General features: G+C 30.4%; 1 protein-coding gene across 1 annotated transcript in view; it reads left to right on the top strand.

Annotated features, from left to right (window-relative positions):
• The window catches only part of LOC148302588 (C3 and PZP-like alpha-2-macroglobulin domain-containing protein 8), a 102,972-nt gene that overhangs the window by 31,507 nt on the left and 46,284 nt on the right, over window positions 1–25,181 (top strand). Inside the window, exons 6-8 of the mRNA XM_088271379.1 lie at window positions 8,734–8,940; window positions 12,628–12,850; window positions 16,028–16,178. Of these exons, the coding sequence (XP_088127505.1) occupies window positions 8,734–8,940; window positions 12,628–12,850; window positions 16,028–16,178 (581 nt within the window). The remainder of the gene's footprint in view (window positions 1–8,733; window positions 8,941–12,627; window positions 12,851–16,027; window positions 16,179–25,181) is intronic.

Genomic DNA, 25,181 nt, shown 5'->3' with positions numbered 1-25,181 from the left:
CTATATATAGACTGGTTTAAGTGATCAATTTATATCGTTTTCTATTCATTCGCCCACCATGATTAAAAACCACTCTACTCATTTTTTGGAGGTAGTATATGTATCCTTTAATTGATATTACTTTTTACATGTGAATTTTCGCCACAATCTATGGTTGAGTTGACTTATTTATCAGAGACTGTTTGAAATGTTAGTAAGATGAATGAGCGAATAATGTATTAGGAGATGCAAAAATGTGGATGAGGTGAATATTGTTTGCATAGATATACTAGAGTGGCGTTCTATTCTCTCTGCCCACCCCTGCAGGAAAATTACTTTATGATTTTAATAGATCCAAAAGATTTTCACGATATTTCTTAAATTAATATATGGTGTATTTCGTATTTTAAATGCATTGATAACTCTGTGGTATGGTAAAATAACACTCTCCTTATCATTCATCGTTCACTTAAAATAAAAGTGGTATTACATAATATGAACGATGAATGATAAGGAGAATGTTAATATGTAAATGGTGATTTATTTACTCCAATGTTAAAGTCATTTTCATGTTCAGCGTGACGTTTTTTTTTTTCAAAATGACGTATACATTTAAGTATGAGGACAGTGAAAAATCAGGCTCTCTTTCGTGTCTCCTTCCAAGTGGATAAGTGACGTCATAGTCCACCTACGCACGTGTCACCTTGCGCAAAACGTCACGTGCTGAATTTATGTGATTGGTTACAACTTACCGCAAACCGCACTTTCTTCTACGTGGTTCCCTCTCATCGCCGAACAAAGGGAATGGAAGTTCTTCCTTTATTATATCAATAAAATGCTTTTAGTTAGAAAATATAATGCGTATTGACTTATCAGTTTGTTATTAATAAAAGAAAACTTTCTACTGAGAAATTGTGTGGACACGAGTGGTTTATTTTAAACTTTTCATCCATATATGTACATACATATATACAGCACATCAAAAAAATGAAGAAAAATAATTAAATTCTTACCAGTCGATGAGACAATGCCATAACTAGACATAACTAGGCGAAACATACGAACGAACATTCGTTTGAAAATAACATGAATGAATGAAGGTTTGAAAACTAGGCGAAACAATTGTGACAAAATTTATTTTGAATATATTTTTGCGAACAATAAAATACAAGGTAGCAAACTAAAAAATCAGTGTTTGCTTCTTCTTCTTCTTCTTTTAGGACTAGGTCCTGTCATTCTCGGGTCGCTCCTGGGAGGTGGAAGACCAGCTATCCTTCCATCGTTTAGGTGGTCTTCCTGGGGGTCTGATCCCGCTTATGTTGCTGTCCGCTGCCACCCTCACCACTCGATCCGAACTCGCTCTTCTCACATGATCTTTCCAGAAACGTCTTCTTTCTCTTCCCCATCGCACAACATCTTCAACCTCGCAGATTTTTCTTAAATCTGAGTTTCTAACTCTGTCGCGAAGTGTTAGGCCTGCAATGGGTCGTAGAGTTTTCATTTCCGATTTCCTAAGAAGGGTTTTTGTTCTCGCGGTGTCGGCTCTTGTTTCCGTGCGGTATGTCAAGATCGGTCTTACGCAGGTTTTATAGATCCTCACCTTACTCCCTTTCAGCATGTATTTGTTTCTCCATACAATTTTTTTTAAGAATCCAGCTACAGCAGAGGCCTTATTTGCTTGCTCTCTTACTTCATCGTAGAGGTTATTACTGATGGACACCCAAATACTTGAATCGCATAACTTGCTCTATTATTTCATTATTGATTGCAAGTTTGCATCGTATAGGGTGTCTCGAAGTGACCATGCTCTTTGTTTTGTTAATGGAGATTAACATTTAATACATAAATTAAAATAGAGTTCTACAAATTAAACGTTGGGTTGTGGTCCCATGGTTAGTGTCATGGACTCTTGAGTCAGAGTTCTCAGTTCAAACCCACTTTACCACAATTTTATACCTATTTCTAATAATGAGCCGCATAGACTCATAGAAATTGTAAAAAATTTAAGTAATTTTATGAATAAAAATAATACAAATATTTCCCATTTAAAAAAAAAAGCCAAACCTATGAATAACACACCTACACACATTGTCACTGTAAATTTTTAAGCAAATTAAAAATAGTACATGAAGAAATGGTTAGTCTGGCTATCTATTTACATTTCTCACGGATCTATTTTCCTCCCTTGTTTGATCCATTAGTACCAGCCTCCGGCAAAGTTATACGCTCTTGGACCTAATCAATCATAAGTCTCTTTGTACGATGGTGAAAATTGACTTTCACTTTCAGTCAGAAGTTCAGCGGGGGATAATTCAACCTAAAGCATATTTTGTTTGTTAATATCCACGGACCGTAATGTCATTTCGTTCCGTAATTCATTTTCGTGGGGATATTATATTATAAGTCAATTAATGGAACTTTTCCTTCGCAGGACGTGAATTTAAATAATACCGCCAGAGAACACTTCATCGTGGAGTTAAGCGAGTCCTTTAGGAGCGTCTGCTAATTCCATTTGAACTTTACGAAAATTCGTCGTTATTTAAATGAAAATGGGAATATATAGCTTATCATTTCGACGCTGATAAGTGAAAATTACCTTATTACAAATCCTGGTTATTTCATCCATATGAGTCATTTTTTATGTATTTCCTCATAGTTGACATTTGCATCAACCTATGGATTTGGCAATTAAAATCATTTTTAAAGAAAAACAAAGGATAGTAAATGAGTGAATGATACACAAAAATCAGTTATAGCAAACAAAGCTTAACCGCAAAATCCTTGTACCAACCCAAATGTGCAAAAATAAAGTAAAGAGTTGACAAAAAAGATGTAAGAAGGCTTAGTAGTCAAAGTAGTCAAAATGTGATCACTTGTTGACCAATAAGTGATAAAATAATGTATTACATATGTTTGAATGGTAAAAAAAATCAAATATGCACAGCTGAGATAATAAGCTATATCGTTAAAATTAAGAGATGATATTGACTGGTGGAACGATTGAGTGAAAAAAAAAATTATATATATATATATATATATATATATATATATATATATATATATATATATATATATATATATATATATATATATATACATATATATATATATATATATCTATATATATATATATATATATATATATATATATATATATATATATATATATATATATATATATATATATATATATATATATATATATATATATATATATATATATATATATATATATATATATATATATATATACATATATATATATATATAAATATATATATATATATATATATATAAATATATTTATATATATATATATATATACATATAGATATATATATATATATATATATATATATATATATATATATATATATATATATATATATATATATATATATATATATATATATATATATATATATATATATATATATATATATATATATATATATATATATATACATATATATATATATATATATATATATATATATACATATAGATATATATATATATATATATATATATATATATATATATATATATATATAAATATATATATATATATATATATATATATATATATATATATATATATATATATATATATATATATATATATATATATATATATATATATTAATCGAAATACATAAATATAAAACGATTTTTAATAGATGCACGAATGCTGATATAAGGAATGAACGCAGGGCTGAGTTAAGCATAATCGATCAAATTAAGATCGGTGGGTTGAGACGGTTTGGGCATTTAATTCTAATGTGTGAAAAAAAGTAGTCAAACAAATTTATGAGGCAAATGCGGTTTTAAAAGAAGCAAAAGAAATCTAAGAAAAAACTTATCGAGAAGGTTATCAAGAAGATGCACGAATGTGGAAGAGGCGAAGATTGTTTGCAAAGACAGATTAATGTGGCATTCTATTCGCTCTGCTTATCCCTGCAGAGAAGTTGCGTTAAAGTTAGTTAGTTACAGTGTAATATTATGTTCACTACATCGCCATTACAACAAGAACCGAAATACGTTTATAGTAAGGCAAAGTTTCTAGACTGACTCTGGACCATAGATCTAGACAAACGTCTACCATTCTGTCTGTCTGTCATGAAAGGTTAAAATTAATCCCCTCTTCAGTACAGTACACACCTTAATCTACCCCCTTGAAAGGGTTGAGGGAGGAAAAAGACTCCCTTCCCAGAAAGTTTCCCTTAAGAGTTGATCAGGCATTGATTATATATATAAGTAGTTTTATTAATTTGTAATAATTTATATCATTTTTATTTTAAACTTGTTTTTACAAGTAAAAATATGCATTGCTGCTATTCACTTCTTTCTAAGTACTATTACTAGTATATTTACATTCCCATATACAGTTATTGAAGACCAAGAAAAACTTAGCATGATCAAGTATTTCTAATACTTAAAAGTAATTATAAAGGTCAGAAGTCGGAATAATAATCATCTATGTATGTGGATTTTCTGAATATTTGGGGTGATTCTGTGCCTAGAAATAGGTATATAACGTTCATATTATAACCGAGGAAAACTTTGCATGATAAAATATGTGAGAGAATATATTTACTTGAAAGTGGTCAGGTCAAAATTGGAATAATCGGCGTGTATGTATGAGGAGATGCATGAATGAGAAAGAGGCGAACAATGTTTGCAAAAACAGAGTGGTATGGCGTTCTATTCTCTCTGTCTACCCTGTGGGCAGTCAGTATGATGGTTAGTTAGTTGGTTAGATTCATATAGTTGTCTTTTATCACGATCTTTTAAATTTATAACATCTTTGTTCCACTCCTATATCCAATAAATCTGTAGGGCATGACTTTTTTGAAAATTTTGCCTTCATAAAATCAACTCTCAGGACTGTTGTCTTCCATAATGATCCTAATCAGTTATCCTATGCACCACTGAGTACGAATGGGATTCAGAAAAATTTGGTTTTTACACATAAATATTTAATGGAATTCTAAGCTTTAGATGAAAACAACCATTTTTACTTTTTACAAAAGTAAAAGTTGAAAATATTGTTGTATCATATAAAATGCAGTTCCACAAAGAAATATTAGTACTAAACTTTGATAAAAATATTTTCCGTCTAGTTTATTGATCTTATATTATATATTTTTTCTTTTAAAAATAAACTAATGATATATGGGGGTAGTTACCCTCTGTCCGCAGCTTAGACTAGAGATGTATGGTATGACGGTATATCTTCTATTTTCCTGTCTACGCCATCTGATCTCTGCGTTCATCTTATTCTTTCCTTTGTTAAACGTGCTCCAATAAACAATAAATTCCACGAGTGTGTCTGAGATTTCAAAACACTCCTATTTCACATTGCTAACAATAAGGTTTAACATTTTTTACAAAAAATAAATAAGCTAGATGAACAGAAATTCTTTCATTGAAATATGTAAAAAATTCAACATTTCTAATGGTGGAAATACTGACAATTCGTACGTCACTGGTTAGATGTCATCACTTCTTTAAAATAAAACATGATATTTCAATTTCCTCATCATTTTACCTTTACGGTCTTTTTAACAAAAGCGCGTTTTATATTGCTATCGATAAAATTGTATTCTAAAATTCAAAACGTTAGTCATATAGATATACATACTCGTACATCTTGCAGTTATACGTTCAAAAAATTCTAGTTAGTGATCAATTAGTAGCGTTCTACCAATGATGAGAGTCGCTGCTTTAACTTTTTCCTTTCTGGTCAACCAAAAAAGGGGCGTACAAGACCCCAGTTCATGTTTGTATGGAAATCGTAGTACACAGCTCGCAGCAAGTACCAACTCGCCGCTAACTGAGTCGTGGGGATACCACGCCCGTGCCAACGCGCCGTCATTCGGAGACTGAGTGCGGGTAGCGGGTCACTAGATAAAAAAAACGAGTATTTTAGCTGTCTCACTCTCTCGCTATAGTAGTACCACATTTATTAGAGTCAAATAAATAACATGTCGCTAGCAGAAAAAAAAAACAATAAAAAAATTTAAACATGTAACGATTTGAAATTATAAACTGTCCTTAATATTATTTTTTCAATCAGGAAAATATAATCAATAAGCTTTTTTGATACTAAAGTCTTGAGTTTATCAATGTATATGTGACTAGTTTTGAAATCTGGAGATGTCCCAATCAACAGGATGTACAATATTTTCACCTGTTAATGAGAACATCCGTAGTTCTCGAAACTAGTCGTGGTTACCTTAAAAAATTTAAACGTGGTCTCATAACATACAAGTGTAATAAAAAGCAATTTAATCATTCTGTTCACACATTTTCATTCAGAAGGCATTATCTTCTTTATAATTATCGATTCTCGTACATCGTTTGCACCCTTAATCTCCCACAGAAGAGTCCGATAATAAATTAAACGGATGAAATATCATGGCCGACTGTTACACCCACAAATATAACAATGCATTTGGATTTAGGAATCGTTGGGAATGCTTCCGTTAGGTACGAGTATACTAAAATCCTTAAAGTATACTTGATTCATCCCTAGAATTTATATTTTACTCACATATAATAATTATGATAGTTTTGGACAGTTGATATAGCGTCATTTCCGTAAAAAAAATACCTATGAGGCGCTTTGCCACAGTAAGGAAGATCCTTAATATTTTAATTGACTAAAGGATGTTTAACAATTTTGAATACAAAGTTTTCATAACCTACTCCATGACAGGTGCTGGGGCGTAGTTGGGTAAACGCACGGCTGCGAAACTGGCGTCGCGGGTTCGATTCCGCCAATTGCAAAACGAATTCAAGAAATATATATTTTCAATTGATTGAATTGGGTGTTTGTGACGTATTTATCAAATTTACCTTCCTTTTCCTTACTATCCTGCCTGCAGAAAAGCTTTTTAAAGTACGGGCTTTGCGGGTTTATGGTTTAAAAAATAAAATAAATCAATAAAATATAAATAATTGAAAATTATAAATGGGTAAATTAGAAACTGATGGTGTTATTCAGCCATAAAGTTTTAATATTTTAAATATACAGAAATAATACTCACAAAATGCAATGATACATATTATTTACACACGCATGGTACCTCAACTATCATATATAGCGTCTAACGTGTACATTTACAACAGTATCTTTTTCGCTCTCTTTTGCTCCTCTCCCGTGACGTTGGAACGTCTTTCTCCTCCTCTTTCATGTAACTTTCTTCTCTATCATGTAACGAAATGTGCCTCATAAACGTGACGCGTCCTTGTAATTTCACTATCAATTCTCGTCCAGCTATCGACTATCTAAGAAGTTTCACTAGAAAAAAAAAATGGCTCGAGGAATGCTGGATGTTCGGTGAATCGAGTATTGGGTCGTTTATACCGCAGATACGACTGTGGGATTTTCCACCATTTGCCAGTGATACGTTGCACGCACGTGGTATCCCTAAAATAATATCCTTCCACGAGGATCGTGATTAATGTGCCCGCTCACGGGATCTCTGTAATTAATGACCGTTTTATAGTTCCCGTAGTACTACCAACGGCGATATGAAAAATTACACAAGCCTCTCCGCCGTGAACGTGATGACCGAAGCTTTGTGAAGCTTAAAGCCCGCATCTTGTTTCTATGACACGTATGGGAGTTTGACGCGGGTGATAAATAATGAATGTTGTGGAATATATTTGCCATGCAATCTTTAAATGCGAGTAAACATCGATGTTAATTATTTTCAGTACTATTTTGCTAACATTTTTTTTATTGCTCAACATAGATGAAGAAAAATAAGGCAGTCTGCTTATCTAAAGGTGTTATGACCTGTCATGGGCTGGTTAAGTGGCTTCTTCATAGGAGTTTTACGTGCTTTCCTTCAAGCAATAATTATCCACTAGATTATCCTTCTTGTTGCTGACACAGATTAAATGAAACATCTTTTTTAGCTAGAAGATACAAAAATCCATCTAATGATCTATAAACTTTGTACATAACAAGCAATATAAGTAAGAAATGCAACTCCTATCTAAAAATACACCATTCTACCCATGATTGACAACCACACAACACAATCTTTTGGGCCTCCTACATACCATATATCATAAATGTCATGACGCTGTACATTTAAGTTATCAGTTGTACTGTTTCGTTTGTTAATGGGTCAACACAGATGAAGCAGAATATGGTAGTCTTTGCATTTATGGGCCTTACGACTTGCCAGGGGCTGATTTGACGGATTACTTTGTACACCAGTTACATTTACTATTCTACTCGTGTGTGACTGTCAACCGCACTCAAATTTCGGAAGTTATATTTATGCTTCAAAAACATCTTGTGCATGCTACTTTTTCAACACCACGTGCGGTTGAATTGAGTTTTTTGTTCAAGCGAAACCACCATGAATTTTTTTAAACATTATTTCCGAATATTTTTACATACTAGACTTTACATAAACTTCCACACTCTTCTTCATTAATATAAATATCTTCCATCGTATACTATGTGTAATACTATTTAAAAACTATGATTTACAACTACCGGGTTTGAAAAAACTATTCCATCATCAGGTCAACTGTAGATTGTAGACCCGATGATGGAATAGTTATTCCGAAGCCGATAATCGTAAAGTAGTGTTTTTAAGTGGTGTTACACAAAGTAAACGATGAAAATGATAAGGAGAGTGTTATAGTATCATACCACAAAGTTAACAATGTTTTCAATATGCAAAATTAATATTTATTTTAAAGATAAATGTTTTTTCTTCTCCGCAGTATTCACCACCGATCGGAGTCCGGCGGTCAACCTTCCGAGGACTTCTTGCAGGCAGGACTCTCTCTGTTCCAAAGGCGTTGTGGTAGTGACGAGAGTCTCGGGACTTCGAGCGTCACCTACAGGAGACCCGAAGAGGAAAGGACGAGTAAACCGCTCATCCCCCAACACACTGACAACATATGGATGTGGGAGTGCTTCAACTATACGTGAGTGAAAAAGTACACAATCTTCAATCAACAAAAATGTTGAATTATGTGCTTGAAAAACATTTTTGGAAATGTTGTTTTTAATTCTTTTTTACCTGCATATCATTTTTTCTTCGTATTTTCTGTTTTTTTTTTTTAAATATGAATGTTTGTATGTTCATTGTAATAAGCTTTGTCAGTTTTGACCAAATTTAATTTTCATGAAAATAATTATTGGGGCTTTTCTGATTTCAGATTTCATTTATGAATCCTGAAATCTGTTAAAAATTAAGAAAATATTAAACATTACACATTAATTACTTTATTGTGTACTAATGTTTTTTTTAATCACCTACCAACTTGTTTATAATTATTTTACCATAAGTACGCACGTAAAACGAAGTCAAATTAATAAAAACTTAAATTATATTATTTTTTGACATCTCATCAAAGATGAAGAAGAATATGGAAGTCTGGGCATTTACGGGGCTGACGACCGTCATAGGCTGGTTTAAGTGATCAACCCCGAAATGCCCAGACTTCCATATTCTTCTTCATCTTTGATGAGATGTCAAAAAATAATATGAAAATAACTCCTGTAATTGGAGATAATCCAGATTTTGTGAACACACTCAAGTATTTGGGGACAAACTCAAAATTTTGTAAAACTTCAATCACTTACTTTGTGATTTTCTTTATCACTTACAAAATAACTTTCCTTGAAATCATAATACATATATCGTATTAAATTTTATTTAAAATATCAAGAAGTTGAGAAACAAATAAATTCTTCCTCATGATCAACATGGCTTCAAATAAAAATGTAATGAACGTTATTTAAGGATAAAGTTATTTTCCAAGTTTTTACTATATTTGGATCGGTTCGTTTATAAAGGAATTTCCATGAAATCCAATAAAATAACAAACCCCATTATTTACGAAAATTTACAATAAAGAAAATAATATTTATTTAAGATTACATATATAAAGGATGTGTGTTTTCTTTTATCCATCGTTTACCTCATATTTGGAAAATATGAATGATATTCTGTTTTATTTTATGTTATACAATACTATACTCATATATCAGTACCTACTTTACTCATACTCAATACTATTCTCATATATCAGTAATGATAATTTTCTCCACTCTATTCCGTCTCATAAACTATGAATATCTTTCAGCAAGAACTCGCTCAAGTGTCCTAGATCCTTCAAGATAAATAATACTCTACCTTCCCATGTTTCTGCAAATATCTAAAATTGGAAATTTTTCAATGGTGCTAGAATTTCAGAAATTTCAAGATATCTTTTTCAGAATCTTACAAAGTTGATGAAAAAGAAAACGGTCATAGACATTGCTCTTTAAAAATCTGTATTTCTTTACAAAGTACCGCAAAAATATTGAAAATATATATGGAAATTACAGTTTAAAGAATAATGCTAACTTATTTGTGATTTCTCGAGAAAGTAGAATTCCAGATGAATTATTCAATTAACTTTGTAGGGATAGGCAAAAACGATAGAACGCCATAGCGTTCTACGTTTTCATACATTTTCAGCTACATTCACTTATTCCCTTTTAAATATCCGACAATTATGTTGACTTTTTTACACTCTCAATATACTATGCACTTTTGGCTACCATACTGAAGGTCCTATATTCGATTCCCAGGGGGGTCTAAATAAATACCCCTAGACTGGTACTGGAAGCGTAAAAGTAATCACCTTGCCATCATGCTATACACGATCAAGATAACATTTTATCAATACAACTCAGTGCCGTATGCATCATTGGATGCAGATAAGGGTTATGACAAAAAGAAGATCATGCCATATTTTTCTCCGTTTCTCCTAGATAATTACAGTAGACATTTTACATTTTTTTTCAATTAAAAAGAGTTTAAATGATCAAGACGAATTGTAATCACATTTTCAAATTCATCTCAAAATGTTTTGGTAGATTGTAAGAGTTAAAATATTATCGGAATAATTTCAAATAAGCATGACATTCATGACGTTTACAGTAACGTGACAAAATTTCCCGTACAGAATGCTATATGGTTTGCCCATACCGTCTTCTGTATAAATTATTCACTCAACCGTCTACCTCAGTATGTGTCGCACTGTCGTACTATCAATAAATAATATTTCCTGTGAAGATATTGATATGTAACGTTATTGGTATTCAGTCCCTCCTGATGTTTATGAAGGTCCAATCTTGTGGCGAAGAGAAGGTTTGTAAAATTTAGTATGGAAAATATACTGACTATAATGTGATAATATCATTCATCGATTTGGTATGAAATTTGTGAAATTACATGATGAAATTTTTTTTTTTTAAATTTGTATTATTTTTTGACATCTCATCAAAGATGAAGAAGAATATGGAAGTCTGGGCATTTACGGGGCTGACGACCGTCATAAGCTGGTTTAAGTGATCACTTTACACACGTGTAACATTCACCGATTCAACCCATTATTGACAACCACACTACTCAAATTCTTGGAAGTTCTATATATATGAACCAATTTAGAAACCTTGTTCATGAATCACTAGAACTTCACTAGAGACATCTATTGGTGAGATGTAAAGAAGCTTTTTACTAAGCAGAAACTCTTATATTAGTATGTGAGATCCGAATCCTGGATTATAATTACACACATGAGAAACGCCAGAAAATACGATTTTCATTTTTATTATTAAGCTTATAATTTGACCAGATAATTTATTAAAAAAATATATATGAAAATAACTCCTGTAATTGGAGACAATCCAGATTTTGTGAACAAGTATTTGGACACACTCAAAATGTTGTAAATTAAATTTGTATGATACCACTTTTTGAATTTATCACTACTAAGAACATTTTGAGTGTGTCCAAATGTTTGTTCACAAATCTGGGTTTCTCTATTTAAGAGAACTCCTAAGAGGAAGAAACTCAGGTATCATACTTTTTTAGTCTACTTTTAAAAACTGGTAGACTTAAAACTTGTTGAGAGGTTATTTGTTTATTTTTTTCTCATCATACACTTTTAATTACAGATTGCGAAATACAAAAATGTGCCCTCACTGAGTTTTCCCGTGCCGTGGGTACATTTTACAATATTTATTATAAAATTATATTCAAGAAATTTGTTTATAACATGCAATTAAATACGACATAGCTAAATGCTGAAATCTTTTTAAGATCTACCCACTTTCATTATTCATTTATGAATAGGTTTTTATATTAACTTTATATGTTTAATTGGATTTACATTTAGTCCGGGTGTTTTAATTGGATTTATTTTTTTCACTCTAATATTTATTCAATATTACCCTGGACTGGTACCTGAAGCGGAGGGTTGATCACCTTTCCTTCGTGTGTTAACGATCAAGATAACACTGTTTATATAATGTAGTACCCTATGCACCATTGGGGTGCGGATAAGGGTTTAAATGAAAATATATATATACAGGCTTGCCTTTGTGGGATTTTTTTGTATAAATTTAATATAATATTTTTGTAGTTGTAATTATTATATATTAATTTTATTATAGTCGTAATTATATTATAATAAAATTTAAAATAATAAAAAATACAAAGGAGAAGACCAATAGCACCTTAAGTAATGCGAAATCAGCCCCGGGTAACATGACGGGGTTGGGGGTATTGGAAAGTTGATTAAACATGACATCAAATCAAGCCTTTCTTCTTCCCTCAGGTTGGGCAACGCTCACCGGCGCGTCCGGTTGCCGGGGACCCCGGGCATGGTGTGGGCCGCGTCGCTCGGCGCGGAGGGGCTCCGGGCGGGCGCCCCCGTGCCCCTGCCGGCCCCCCGCAGCGCGCCCCTGGTGGGCCCCCTCGCTGACCCCCCTCCGCTCATTGCGGGAGAGCAACTCGAACTGGACATCAGCATCACTAATCCCCTCAGCGCTTGCATGGACGTGAGTCAATTTTGTTACTTTCACATTTCGCTCACTCGTTCAAGAACGTCGTACATACATATATCAAAAATCGTCCATTTTCAGTTGTGCATGTTTTCGGAATGCCCAGATAATGTACTATATCCCAGCAAAAGCGGCATATTTTAAACTTAATATTTACCCGCAAAGTTCAATAAGTGGCTTGATATTGATTTTCAATACGTTTCATTATATTTACATATATATATATATATATATATATATATATATATATATATATATATATATATATATATATATATATTTATTTATATATATATATAATATATATATATATATATATATATATATATATATATATATATATATATATATATATATATATATATATATATATATAATATATAAATATATAAATATATGTATATATTTTATATATATATATATATATATATATATATATATATATATATATATATATATATATATATATATATATATATATATATATATATATATATATATATATATAAATATATAAATATATAAATATATGTATATATTTATATATATATATATATATATATATATATATATATATATATATATATATATATATATATATATATATATATATATATATATATATATATATATATATATATATATATATATATATATAATATTGTGTGGGTGTGTATAAATTTTATCATAAACTTTACTATTGCATTCGATAACTTCGTTTACTATTTAGTGCATGTGATAATTATTTAAATACAAAAATAAAATACGTGTAACACAACTTTTTAGTTTACTGCTGTAAACATGTGTAGTTTCGGGAACTACAGATGTTCTCAAAATACTTAACTCACAGTTTGAATTTTCACTTGTTTGATAATATCTTTAGTTCTCGAATCAGGTCATGTTTAAATTAATAAACTAAAATGTGGTGTTATATGGTACAGGTGTTTGATTTTTTTTATTAAAATCATCATACCACGAGTTTTCGAAAAAAATAATGACAAACGAGTAAATAAAACGTTATTTATTATCTGTTTATGTTTTGTGTGTTTGAAATTTTGTTTTATGAGTAGAAATAACGATTAATATTACAGCATATGAGTACGCACTCATGAATAATTATACAGGAATATAAATAATATTTAATGTCCTAAAATTGGGTAAACACCTAATCACAATGCGAGGTCCGTCGTATTAATAAATTTCTTTCATCCTGGTACCGCTAACTCGCTTGTTTTCATGTTTTCAGGAAAGTGGGGATATAATTAATGAAAATTGCTTAATAACCCGACGGTACATTATTATTTAATCGTATGAAATTAGGTACGGAATTCACCTGACAGCATTTTAAATTATTAAAACGTGCTTCGAATTTTTAATCGATAGCTAATTTAAGTTTTGAATACATCGATTTATTATCATGTTGTTCCTCTAAACTAAGAAGTGATGAAGTAACTTTTTTTAAAACCCTTATCCGCACCAATTGTGCATAGGGCACTGCATCATATAAACGCAGTGTTATCTTGATCATTTACATATGGACGAAAGGTGATCAGCCCTCCGCTTCAGTTACTAGTCTTGGTATTATTGAATAAATTGATTTTCGGAAAAAGGTTAAAACTGCTCTATGGGAAAGATAATAGGAAAAAATCCCAGTTAGGAAAAGAAAATTATCCGAATTAGCTAGGGCATTCGGGGTTTCATATCCGTACTCATACTAGCGTATGTATGTTTAACTCTAGTAATTTGTACTAGTCACAGAGAAAGTGTAAGGGAAACCCACCATTAAATGGATATGCCATGAATTGGACAGTTGTTACTATAACCCATTAATACGTACGAGCATTTAAACCTTTTTATGTAGATAATTGAACGCCTAGATAGCTTGTACTAAACAAACATGCTACAAACAAAATTGAACATATTTGTATTGAAATACATAGTGTACTTTGACTTTGTTTATTTAATCAATAATAATCGCTTTCACTTGTTTACGGACATCCTCAAACAGAAAAGAAAGTCATTACTCGCACTCATTCGCGAGGAAATTTTCGTTTGTAAAATAATATTTTAAGTCAAAAAGCGATCCATCAATAAACGTCAAGTTAAGGCCTCGTGTAACAACTTTGTCTAATATGTAATTTTACTTAAGAAAATGCCAATAACTTTTAGCGATGTTTTATAACAAACTAATAACTTGTTTTTCGTGAAATATTAATGTTCTATTGTGTTACTTTCTCTATACTTACATACGAACAGGAAAATTCTTTGAAATATTGTTTTACAAAATATATTTTTGTACGATGGAATAATGAGTTACTTAATTATTTTTCCATAGTAATATTTTACGTGTCGTATTTTTGAACATCAGCACTTTGATCAGATGTTATATTCAACCTGAAATGCTTATTTCCGTTTTTTTATCTTCGTATATAGTCTTTATATCGATAAGATTCACTATTCTTTATATCGATAAGATTCACAGATTCACTTCACCATTTTGAATAGATGTTGATTTTTCCTAGCTTTTTCTTTATTTGTTAATTTTGTTTTTGGTTTAAAAAATTTAATCTACACATTCGAATTTATGTGCCTTTGTTATATTTTTGCTTTTTTACTTTTCTCACGTTTTTATAAAACGTCTTTCATCAATTGTTTAACATATTAAAATTTGTAAAAAGATGAAACTGATATTAACACTGTGAAATAAATGTCGATGGATCAACAGAGATACAAATTTGACTCTTTAAAAAAACTCTGAAATTAAATGTGTTTAAAAATCTGAATTTCACTTAAGATGTTCGTACATTATTCTCTTTAATTTTAATTTTTTTTCTCATTTTTATTTCGAATATGCTCCTTTCCTTATGTTTTTCTCATTTATTTATTTAAAATATCCTTCTTATGCCCATTTATTAAACATGTTTATTGTTTTGATATTTTGCCATGTATTAGTTTCGGTTTTTTAAAAAAAAAAATTTGTTTCTTTAAGATTTGTGTTCCAGTATGGTTAACCTTAATCCCATATCCCAAAATGTGAAATAGAAAGTACTCATCAGGAATTTTATATATATGGCTTATGTATATAATATGTTTTGAAAAATAAATAAATAAATAATTCAAGATTTTAAATATATTGTTTTTTACTATCAATGTGTGATTGAATGATTGTTTCAGGTGACAGCTCTTCTTTCTTTGAGTGGTGGAGCTCAATTCCTCAGCAACAATATGATGTACGTCACTGAGAAACTGAGGCTTGGTCCCAAAGGTGCTACAGCCCTGGTGGTCAGGATCGCAGTCACCAAACCTGGCGTCCACAATCTCACTGGTGAGTCTACATTCTGCTTTTCAATACTGAAAACTTTCAATTTACGTCATCGATGATAATACGATGAGATAGAGATGGGAATAACATTTTCCACTGTATTTTTATAAAACCAATGATATCATTTGTTCATTTAACTCAAATTTTAAAAGATACAGACACAAATTTTTACTTAAAATGTTATGTAGTCAGCCTTCATTTAAAATTTTAAGTGATGTATCTAGAAATAGACGTTAAAAGTTCAATTTTAATTTGAGATTTCAATATACTCTCGTGTAATTTTTTTTTGAGTTTTAAAAAATAAATTAAAAGAATAAATAAATGTAATATAAACGACGTTTCATAAAAGAGTATTTAATTTATTGTTACTATCTATTAAAATCATTGAATTTATAAAAAAGCGATTTATAAAAAGGAGCAATTTATAAAAAAGCTAAAAACAAGTGTTTGGTGAAAAAAGTAAAAAATATTATACTATCGTAATCAGATAGTTTAAAGGGTAACTGTGATTGAACTAATAGTTTTGACTTTTTTATATTCTCATTTTAATTAACACAATTCATTTTGATATATGAATAATTATTATGAAATCCTCATATAAATTCTGCAATGCATACATAAATCGTATCGTTGTGACAAGCGCTGTAAGTCAATATTTAAAACATGATAATACTACGAACGATTTGAAACACTCGAATTCGACATCATCACAGAAAGGCGCCTGAAGTTACATAGTAAGCCATTATGTATTGAAATGTTCACGGAACAAAATGAATTAGCTTCGGAATTGAAACAATACAGCCTTCAGCAAACAGAGGAGCTTTCATTATTCCTCAGCGAGATGATCTTCAGATTGTGTTGTTATTCTATAAAGGAAACACTGTTGAAGATCTGGCGAGGCGAGTAATTTATTCATCACTTGATCGATTCCTTCGAGCTTCATGGAAATGATAAATTAACTCTCTTCTTCTCCGGGGAACATATTAGAGATTCAGCCTTATTTTCTCTTACTTAATGAGATTGGGTTTTACAGGGGGTGTAAATAAACATATACATATACATACATACACACATATATATATATATATATATATATATATACATATATATATATATATATATATATATATATATATATATATATATATATATATATATATATATATATATATATAATACTATGTCTTTATTTATAATAATGAAATATTAACCTTCTTTCAAAATTAATAGGTACAATAAAAAAATAAAATCTTTAATTGTACCGTCAAAGACACCGACCCCAAATAAACCGTTTTGCGGCCGAGGGTCAGGTAATCTGCTAACTGGAATATAAAGGTGATTTTTATGTAAATTTGAAAAATAACGATTTGTACATAAAGTTTAGTTCATTATTGTCATTTTTGTAATTTTAGTGAGTGCGATGAATCTATTATTTTTATTTATTTTACTATGAAAATTTCTAACTGGTGTTGGAAGAGTATGCCATTTAGGCCGTAACGGCAAAGGCGAGCTCTCTTAATTTGGTGCGCTTGTTACAAAGTCGGTAAAATTACTCAACCCATTGCAGTTGTTGTATCTAATCAAAGCGTGAGATAATTCAACTGGAATGCACAGCTTTGTAGATCTCTGGATGCGTATATCGTGTTGATTTGTACATATGCAAAGAGGATTTACACTCTACCCTATCGCAAAAGCTTAACTAGTGCAATCCGTGAAGTAGTGGAATGATTTGAAATTCCAAAAATTAGTTTCACTGCTGCATTGATAATGTTATAGAATTGGTCAAATAAAATAGCAATTCGATTAATATTTTTGTTCATTATATTTTCAAAACGATGTTTAAAAGCTTATTTATCCAAACGTGTTTAATTTATTTGAAGTTTTATTTTTAAGAAAAAAACAATTTGTGTGCTATGCTGTACGAATAATAAAAACTGTCAGTCAAAGTTGCAACCTAAATTCTGAATCCTTTAGAACAAACAAAAGCGCAACAAAATTAAATGGCACAGCGATCTCACGGGTTGTTTGAGTTTCAGGAATATATAGTCGTATGTATAAGGTACTTCGATTGACATCGCGCAAACTGAAAACTGAAGCTTCAACCCGTCAGTTTCCATTGCACATAATTTATTTTATTATTTTATGACATCTCATCAAAGATGAAGAAGAATACAAAAGTCTGGGCATTTACGGGGCTGACGACCGTCATAGGCTGGTTTAAGTGATCACTTTACACACGTGTAACATTCATCAATTCTACCCATTATTGACAACCACACTACTCAAATTCTTGGAAGTTTTATATATGTGAACTAATTTTGAAACAATGTTCTTGAATCAGTAGAACTTCACTAGATCATAGTGTGTGATCATAATTTATTACATTTTTTTTCATTGTTTGGACACTGGATTATTCACACTATCGCCGATATATCAATAAAATAGGTGACACAACTTGAGATAAAGCATTATTTTTATACAAAAGAAAATAAAAATGTAAGCACTCTTGAGCTTACAAGCTGGTATTGCGCTGGCTTGAATGATCACTTTATACACCTGTGAAACGTTTAGCATTCTATATTTAATGGAATATCCATATTACAGCAATTTTCCAAAGATGTTTACATGCAATGCTGTTAGTTTTTTTTGTGTAATTAGTTGTGAATTGATAGATTTGTATGTATGGTTGATGGTGGTGATTTTAATTCATAAATTTATGAAGAATATACCTTACCCTCATTGAACAATACATTTACTTAGAATTAGTCCAAATATATTTGAGAAAAAAGAGAACGATGCCACATATAAATTTTTTGATTCTTATGTTGGACCAATTGTCTTTTATTAAATATTTGATTCCCATATTATATTCTCCGCCTCCGTAGTATAATGGTCAGCATGCTCGTCTACCATTCTGGAGGTCCCGGGTTAGATTCCCAGGGGGGGGGGAATCAAATAAATATAAGTGATTTTTCGACTCTTATATTTATTCAATATTACCCTGGGCTTGTACCTGAAGCGGAGGGCTGATCACCTTTCCTTCGTGTGTTAACGATCAAGATAGCACTGCGTTTATATGATGCAGCGCCCTATGCATCACTAGGGTGAGGATAAGGGTTTGAAAAAGAATATATATTAAATGAATTTTACATAAATTCAGAATAACATTTCTTGCTATACAGGCTTTTGTATATTGCTAATTAGTTTGAGGCATTTTCAGTATTTTGCCTAAGGAAAATATTAATTTGAATTTATTCATTGATATCTTTAGTTTTAGTTTATGTTCAAAGTGAAAACACATTAAAGTGATACCGGGAATTGATAGGTTAAAGCTGAAACTGGGTCACAAGTTACGTGAAACCTTCAAACCGGATCCGTGACGTAAACAACAGAAAATACTATTAAAAACGGAAAATTTATTGCGTCATAAATAATAAAGATGCTTTGTAAATTCACGTATTTTGGAGGGAATACGTCTCACTTTTTTAGGCTAAAAAAACACATAAAAATATTTGATCGCCATGAAAACTTATTATACTTACGATATATTTATTAGAATTGAGGGAATACAATGAAAAAATATATGTGTAAAGATCTAAATTCGAGGTAAATTTGTACCTAAATTTCATCGATTTTCGAATAACATACATTTTTTGTCACAATGACCATCTTGTAAATTAAAAACTGAATTTTAAAATTCATTCAATTTTTATATTGCAAAATGGAGATTTATTCAAGTAAATAATTTCAGTCTATCGGTTTCAAGGTTTACCCATCTCTTCGACAGGACAATTATTCTACCAGCTTGTAAACAATAGTATACGTTATTTTTTGACATCTCAACATAGATGAAGAAGAATATGGAAGTCTGGGCATTTACAGGAGACTTACGACCGTCATAAGCTGGTTTAAATGATCACTTTACACACGTGTAACATACACCAATTCCACATATGATTGACAACCGCATTACAAAAAAAAATTGGGACTCCTACATATGTACATATTACATATCATTTATCTCATGACGCTGTACATACGAGTTGTTAGTTGTACTATTTAGTTTGTTGATATCTCACAATAGATAGTTGTAGTATGAAACCAATCGATATAATTTCAAACAAGAAAAATAAGTGGAAAATTAAGATTAATGGTTAAAAAATTAAGAACAGACGTAAAATAAGGAACCGTCAAATAAAAACAAAGGTGAAAGAATTTATATTATTTTTTGACATCTCATCAAAGATGAAGAAGTGGAAGTCTGGGCATTTACGGGTCATGAAAATAACTCCTGTAATTGGAGATAATCCAGATTTTGTGAACAAGTATTTGGACACACTCAAAATGTTTAATTCAGAGCATAAAGTTACAAATTCATATAATTTTGAATTTCTTTAAAAAAGAATTACGAAAAAATAATATTTAAAAAATAAAACTGCAAAATGACTAACACAACTGTTAAATGCTTTTTTACGTTTTGTTTTTTGGTAAAAGTTTTTGAGAAGAATTTAAGCCAAAACTAATTCTTCTTGATGAGGAATAAAACTTTGAGATACTTTACCGACAGGACTCAAATTAATTGTCCATAAAAATTCCTCGTTCTAATGACGATCCTCGGTTAATAAAGGATTTCAGTAAGTTTCCTCGTCAAAGGAAGAAATCGCGAACTATTCAAGGGCCAGGGAAGCATAAAAGAACGAAGTAAATGGATGAATCTGCAGTTTCATACTGTGAATACATACCATCCTGGTACAAATGTCATTAGACCGGCTCCTTACTCCTTAAGATCGTCTTCCTTACAATTTGGTATCTCTAATGTGAAATGCTGAAACTGAAAATAACGAGATACTGAAGGAATGTGAGGCAGCGCTTTACTGAAAAGCTTAAATATACTGGAACAAAAAATAAAGTTCAGGAAATAAAATTTTCTAAATTTTCAATGAAAGGAATTTATAATAATTAAAGAAAACACTTCGTTTTTTACCACTTGAGTTTAATTATAGACTACATGTTTCAGAAGCTAAACTTCCATCATTCAGGTCTGTATAATAACTAAAATATAAAATATAAAATTGTTCTATAAATAAGGATAGGGGAAAGTAAGGGGAAGGGGTTAGTCAAGGAACGGAGTTTGAAAACAAAGGAAAAATTGAAAGCAATTGAAATCATTTAATTATATGTCATAAAATTTTTTCACCAACATATAGCATAAAGAATACTTTGGAATTTATTGAGAAAACTAAATATTTAAATATTCCTTCTAATGCTAAAATTATTTCATTTGATATTGTAAATTTATTCACAAACGTCCCAATAGATGATGCCAAAAGTGTTTTTATGAAACTATTATGTGATTCAGATTTAGATGATTTGTATGTAAAAGAAATGACTAGAATTTATGATATTTGTACATCTCAAAATTATTTTGAATTTAATAGCTTAATTTATGAACAACGAGACGGACTCCCAATGGGTTCTCCTCTTTCGCCAGTATTAGCAGATATGTTCCTTAATGATTTTGAGACAGAATTATTAAATTCTAATCATCCTATTGTAAAAACATGTATTTTTAGATGGTTTAGGTACGTTGATGACATTTTTTGTATTTTTATTGGGACTGATAGACAATTAGATTCATTCCTTACCCACATCAACACTTTACATAATAATATTAAATTTACCATGGAAAAAAATGACGATAATACCCTAAATTTTCTTGATTTATCGATTAAAGTTATAAATAATAAATTAGATTTTAATATATATCGTAAACCAACACACACTGACACAGTCATTCCAGCTGATTCCATTCATCCCATTTCACATAAAATGGCCAGTTTCCATTCATTATTAAATAGACTAATTAATATCCCCCTCAGTAACTCAAATTATAATCGTGAATTAAACACAATTAAACTAATAGCAAAAAACAACGGGTATAATAGCGCGCTAATAGATAAAATGTTAAAAAATAAAATTAAAAATAATTTTACCAAAAAATACATATATTCAGCACCTAATAATGATTCCATAAAAAATAAATCTTGGCGAAAAATTTTATATACGGGTTCAATAACTAAAAATATTTCGAAAATCTTACCCTCCCATATCCAACCTGCATATTATACAAATAATAATTTACATAAAATCCTCGATAACTCAAAATCTAAAATTGATTTATTACAAAAAAGTGGTGTTTATGAAATTTCGTGTGGAGATTGTGATAGAAAATATATTGGCCAAACTGCGAGAAATTTAAAGATTAGAATTAAAGAACATCAAAGCGGTCTTGTTAGTAATTATTTTTCGGAATTTGCAAATCATATAATAGATACTAATCACTCATTTCACTCCCATAAATTAAAATTATTACACCTTGTTCCATATAAAGGCCAAATTATGAATTATCTTGAAAATTTAGAAATACAAAAAAACCTGAATTCTAATAATAATTTATTAAATAATATATTGTTTCAAAATTCTTCGCCATTGCTTTTAATTTTTCCTTTGTTTTCAAACTCCGTTCCTTGACTAACCCCTTCCCCTATCCTTATTTATAGAACAATTTTATATTTTATATTTTAGTTATTATACAGACCTGAATGATGGAAGTTTAGCTTCTGAAACATGTAGTCTATAATTAAACTCTAGTGGTAAAAAACGAAGTGTTTTCTTTAATTATTGTAACATGTCTTACCACAAAGTTAATGCCGAAACAATAAATAAAGGAATTTATATTTAGGTATATGTTTTGAGGTGGCGAACCTTCAATTTGTTTCTTTTCCTTCACGTAAATCACAACAAGTGCTGTTTTACATTGCTCTAATTAGGAAAACCTCCTTAAATTATTAAGAAAATATACATAATTTAAACCATCGTCAAAGAATCACATTACATTTGGTGATGTAATTGATTTATTTTTACCTGAAATGACGTATCATATTTACATATTCAATACTTGATTCATGTTATAGTCCCACGGTTGGCCGCCATGGACCTTGAGTCAGAAGTTCTGGGTTCAAACTACACTAAGTTGTATTTTATTTATTGTTTCGGCATTAACTTTGTGGTAAGACATGTTACAATGATTAAAGAAAACATTTGTTTTTTACCACTTGAGTTTTATTATAGACTACATGTTTAAGAAGTTAAACTTCCATCATTCGGGTCTGTATAATAAATAACGTATCTGTTATTATACAAACCTGAATGATGGAAGTTTAACTTCTGAAACATGTAGTCTATAATAAAACTCGTGGTAAAAAACAAGTGTTTTCTTTAATCATTGTAAATTGTATTTTATTAACAAAAACACATTTAAAAAAATATTTTGACAATTGTTTCGCATAGTTATTGCATTTTCAAACGAATCTTTGAAAATACCATAACTAGGCGAAACAATTGTCACAATATGATTTTTCATGTGTTTTTGTTAATAAAATACAACTTAGTAGACTAAAAAAAATCTGTGTTTGATTCAAAATTAATACATAAATCAAACTTCACTCTTTCTCCATATTTTCTGAGAAAAACAAACTACTTAGGTTTATTATATTCAAATGTGAATAAAGTTACAAAACTAGAACTCTTTACTTAGAAATGTTATATTTATAAAAAAATTTTAAATTTTTTTATATATTTGATGGCCTAGAGAGTTGTTAAAAATAAGTATCAAATTGTGATAGTGTGGGTTCGAACCCAAAAATTCTTTAATCTGAGTTCTCGGATTTTTTTACTTTGTAATTATTAACACATTATCACATTATGAACCCGTATTTATCGACTTCCTCTTACAAATTTATTTAATTGAGAATTTTTCACCTACATTAACATGGTTTCTTTCAATCTTCGGACAAGATTTTAATACGGTGAACTCGCGGATACTCCAAAAAATGTACATCCAGATTTATGAGCTGGTAAAATGCAGGCGTTTGTTTAAGGTAGGTACATGTTGAAAATTTATGTGAAAACATTTCCGTGTTGCGAGAAAAGGCGGCAATAGTTTTCACATAAAACGCACCGCTTCACAGGACGATACGGGATTCAGGCAATGCCTCCCGAACTCGAAGCAAAAAGTGTAAAAAGTCCAAGGAAACTTGCGCAAACTTCTTCAACTTGATAAGCTTTATGTGAAATTGAAATCCCACTAGCGGGGATGGTTCTAGTTGGTCGGGGGTTTCAGTATTCAGATCTTAGGAAAAGGGATGAATCCACCCCATTCATACAAATACCATACATATTTTTCTTCGTTCAGATATCAATTCAAAATCTGGATAAAAATAACTTCAAAATGAACTTTATCCAGAATCTGTGAACCATAACTCGTACACACTTAAAATATTGTAAACTAAACCAACTAATTATGTTTTATACTGATATTTCTTGGTGGAACTGTATTTTATATCATCAGACTGATAAGTGCCCACCAGTCTGAAGATGTTGGTAACGATAAAACCCGTCATTGGTTAAATAAAATATATGTGGAAAAACGATATAAACTTGTTATTTTATTGTATTTTAGTATAGAACTAACTAATTATTGGTTCACATATAATATATAGAACATCCAATTCTTGGAAGTTCTATATATGTTAACCAATTTCGAAACGTTGTTCTTGAATCATTAGAACTTCACTAGAGACATCTATTAGTGAGATGAAAAAAAAAAAGAAAATGACTTTGATTAGTGTGGTTGTCAATGATGGGTAGAATTGGTGAACATTACACGTATGTAAAGTGATCACTTAAACCAGCTTATGACGGTCATCAGCCGCTTAAATGCCCAGACTTCCATATCTTCTTCATCTTTGATGAGATGTCAAAAAAATAATACGAAAGTAACTCCTATAATTGGAGATAATCCAGATTTTGTGAACAAGCATTTTGACACACTCAAAATGTTGTTAACACAAATGAATATGTTGTATTTTCCGTAAAGATATTTCCATCAAAAACTCAATTTTGATAGGAATCTGAATTCCTTTATTGGTCGAAATAGCTTTTATC

Source organism: Brachycentrus maculatus, unplaced genomic scaffold (assembly GCF_059751285.1).
Source record: "Brachycentrus maculatus isolate JH-2025_06_01 unplaced genomic scaffold, ASM5975128v1 h1tg000439l, whole genome shotgun sequence".
In the NCBI taxonomy this organism is placed as follows: Eukaryota; Metazoa; Arthropoda; class Insecta; order Trichoptera; family Brachycentridae; genus Brachycentrus; species Brachycentrus maculatus.
Note: the sequence above shows the minus strand (reverse complement) of the source record. Positions and strands in the feature narration are given on the sequence as shown.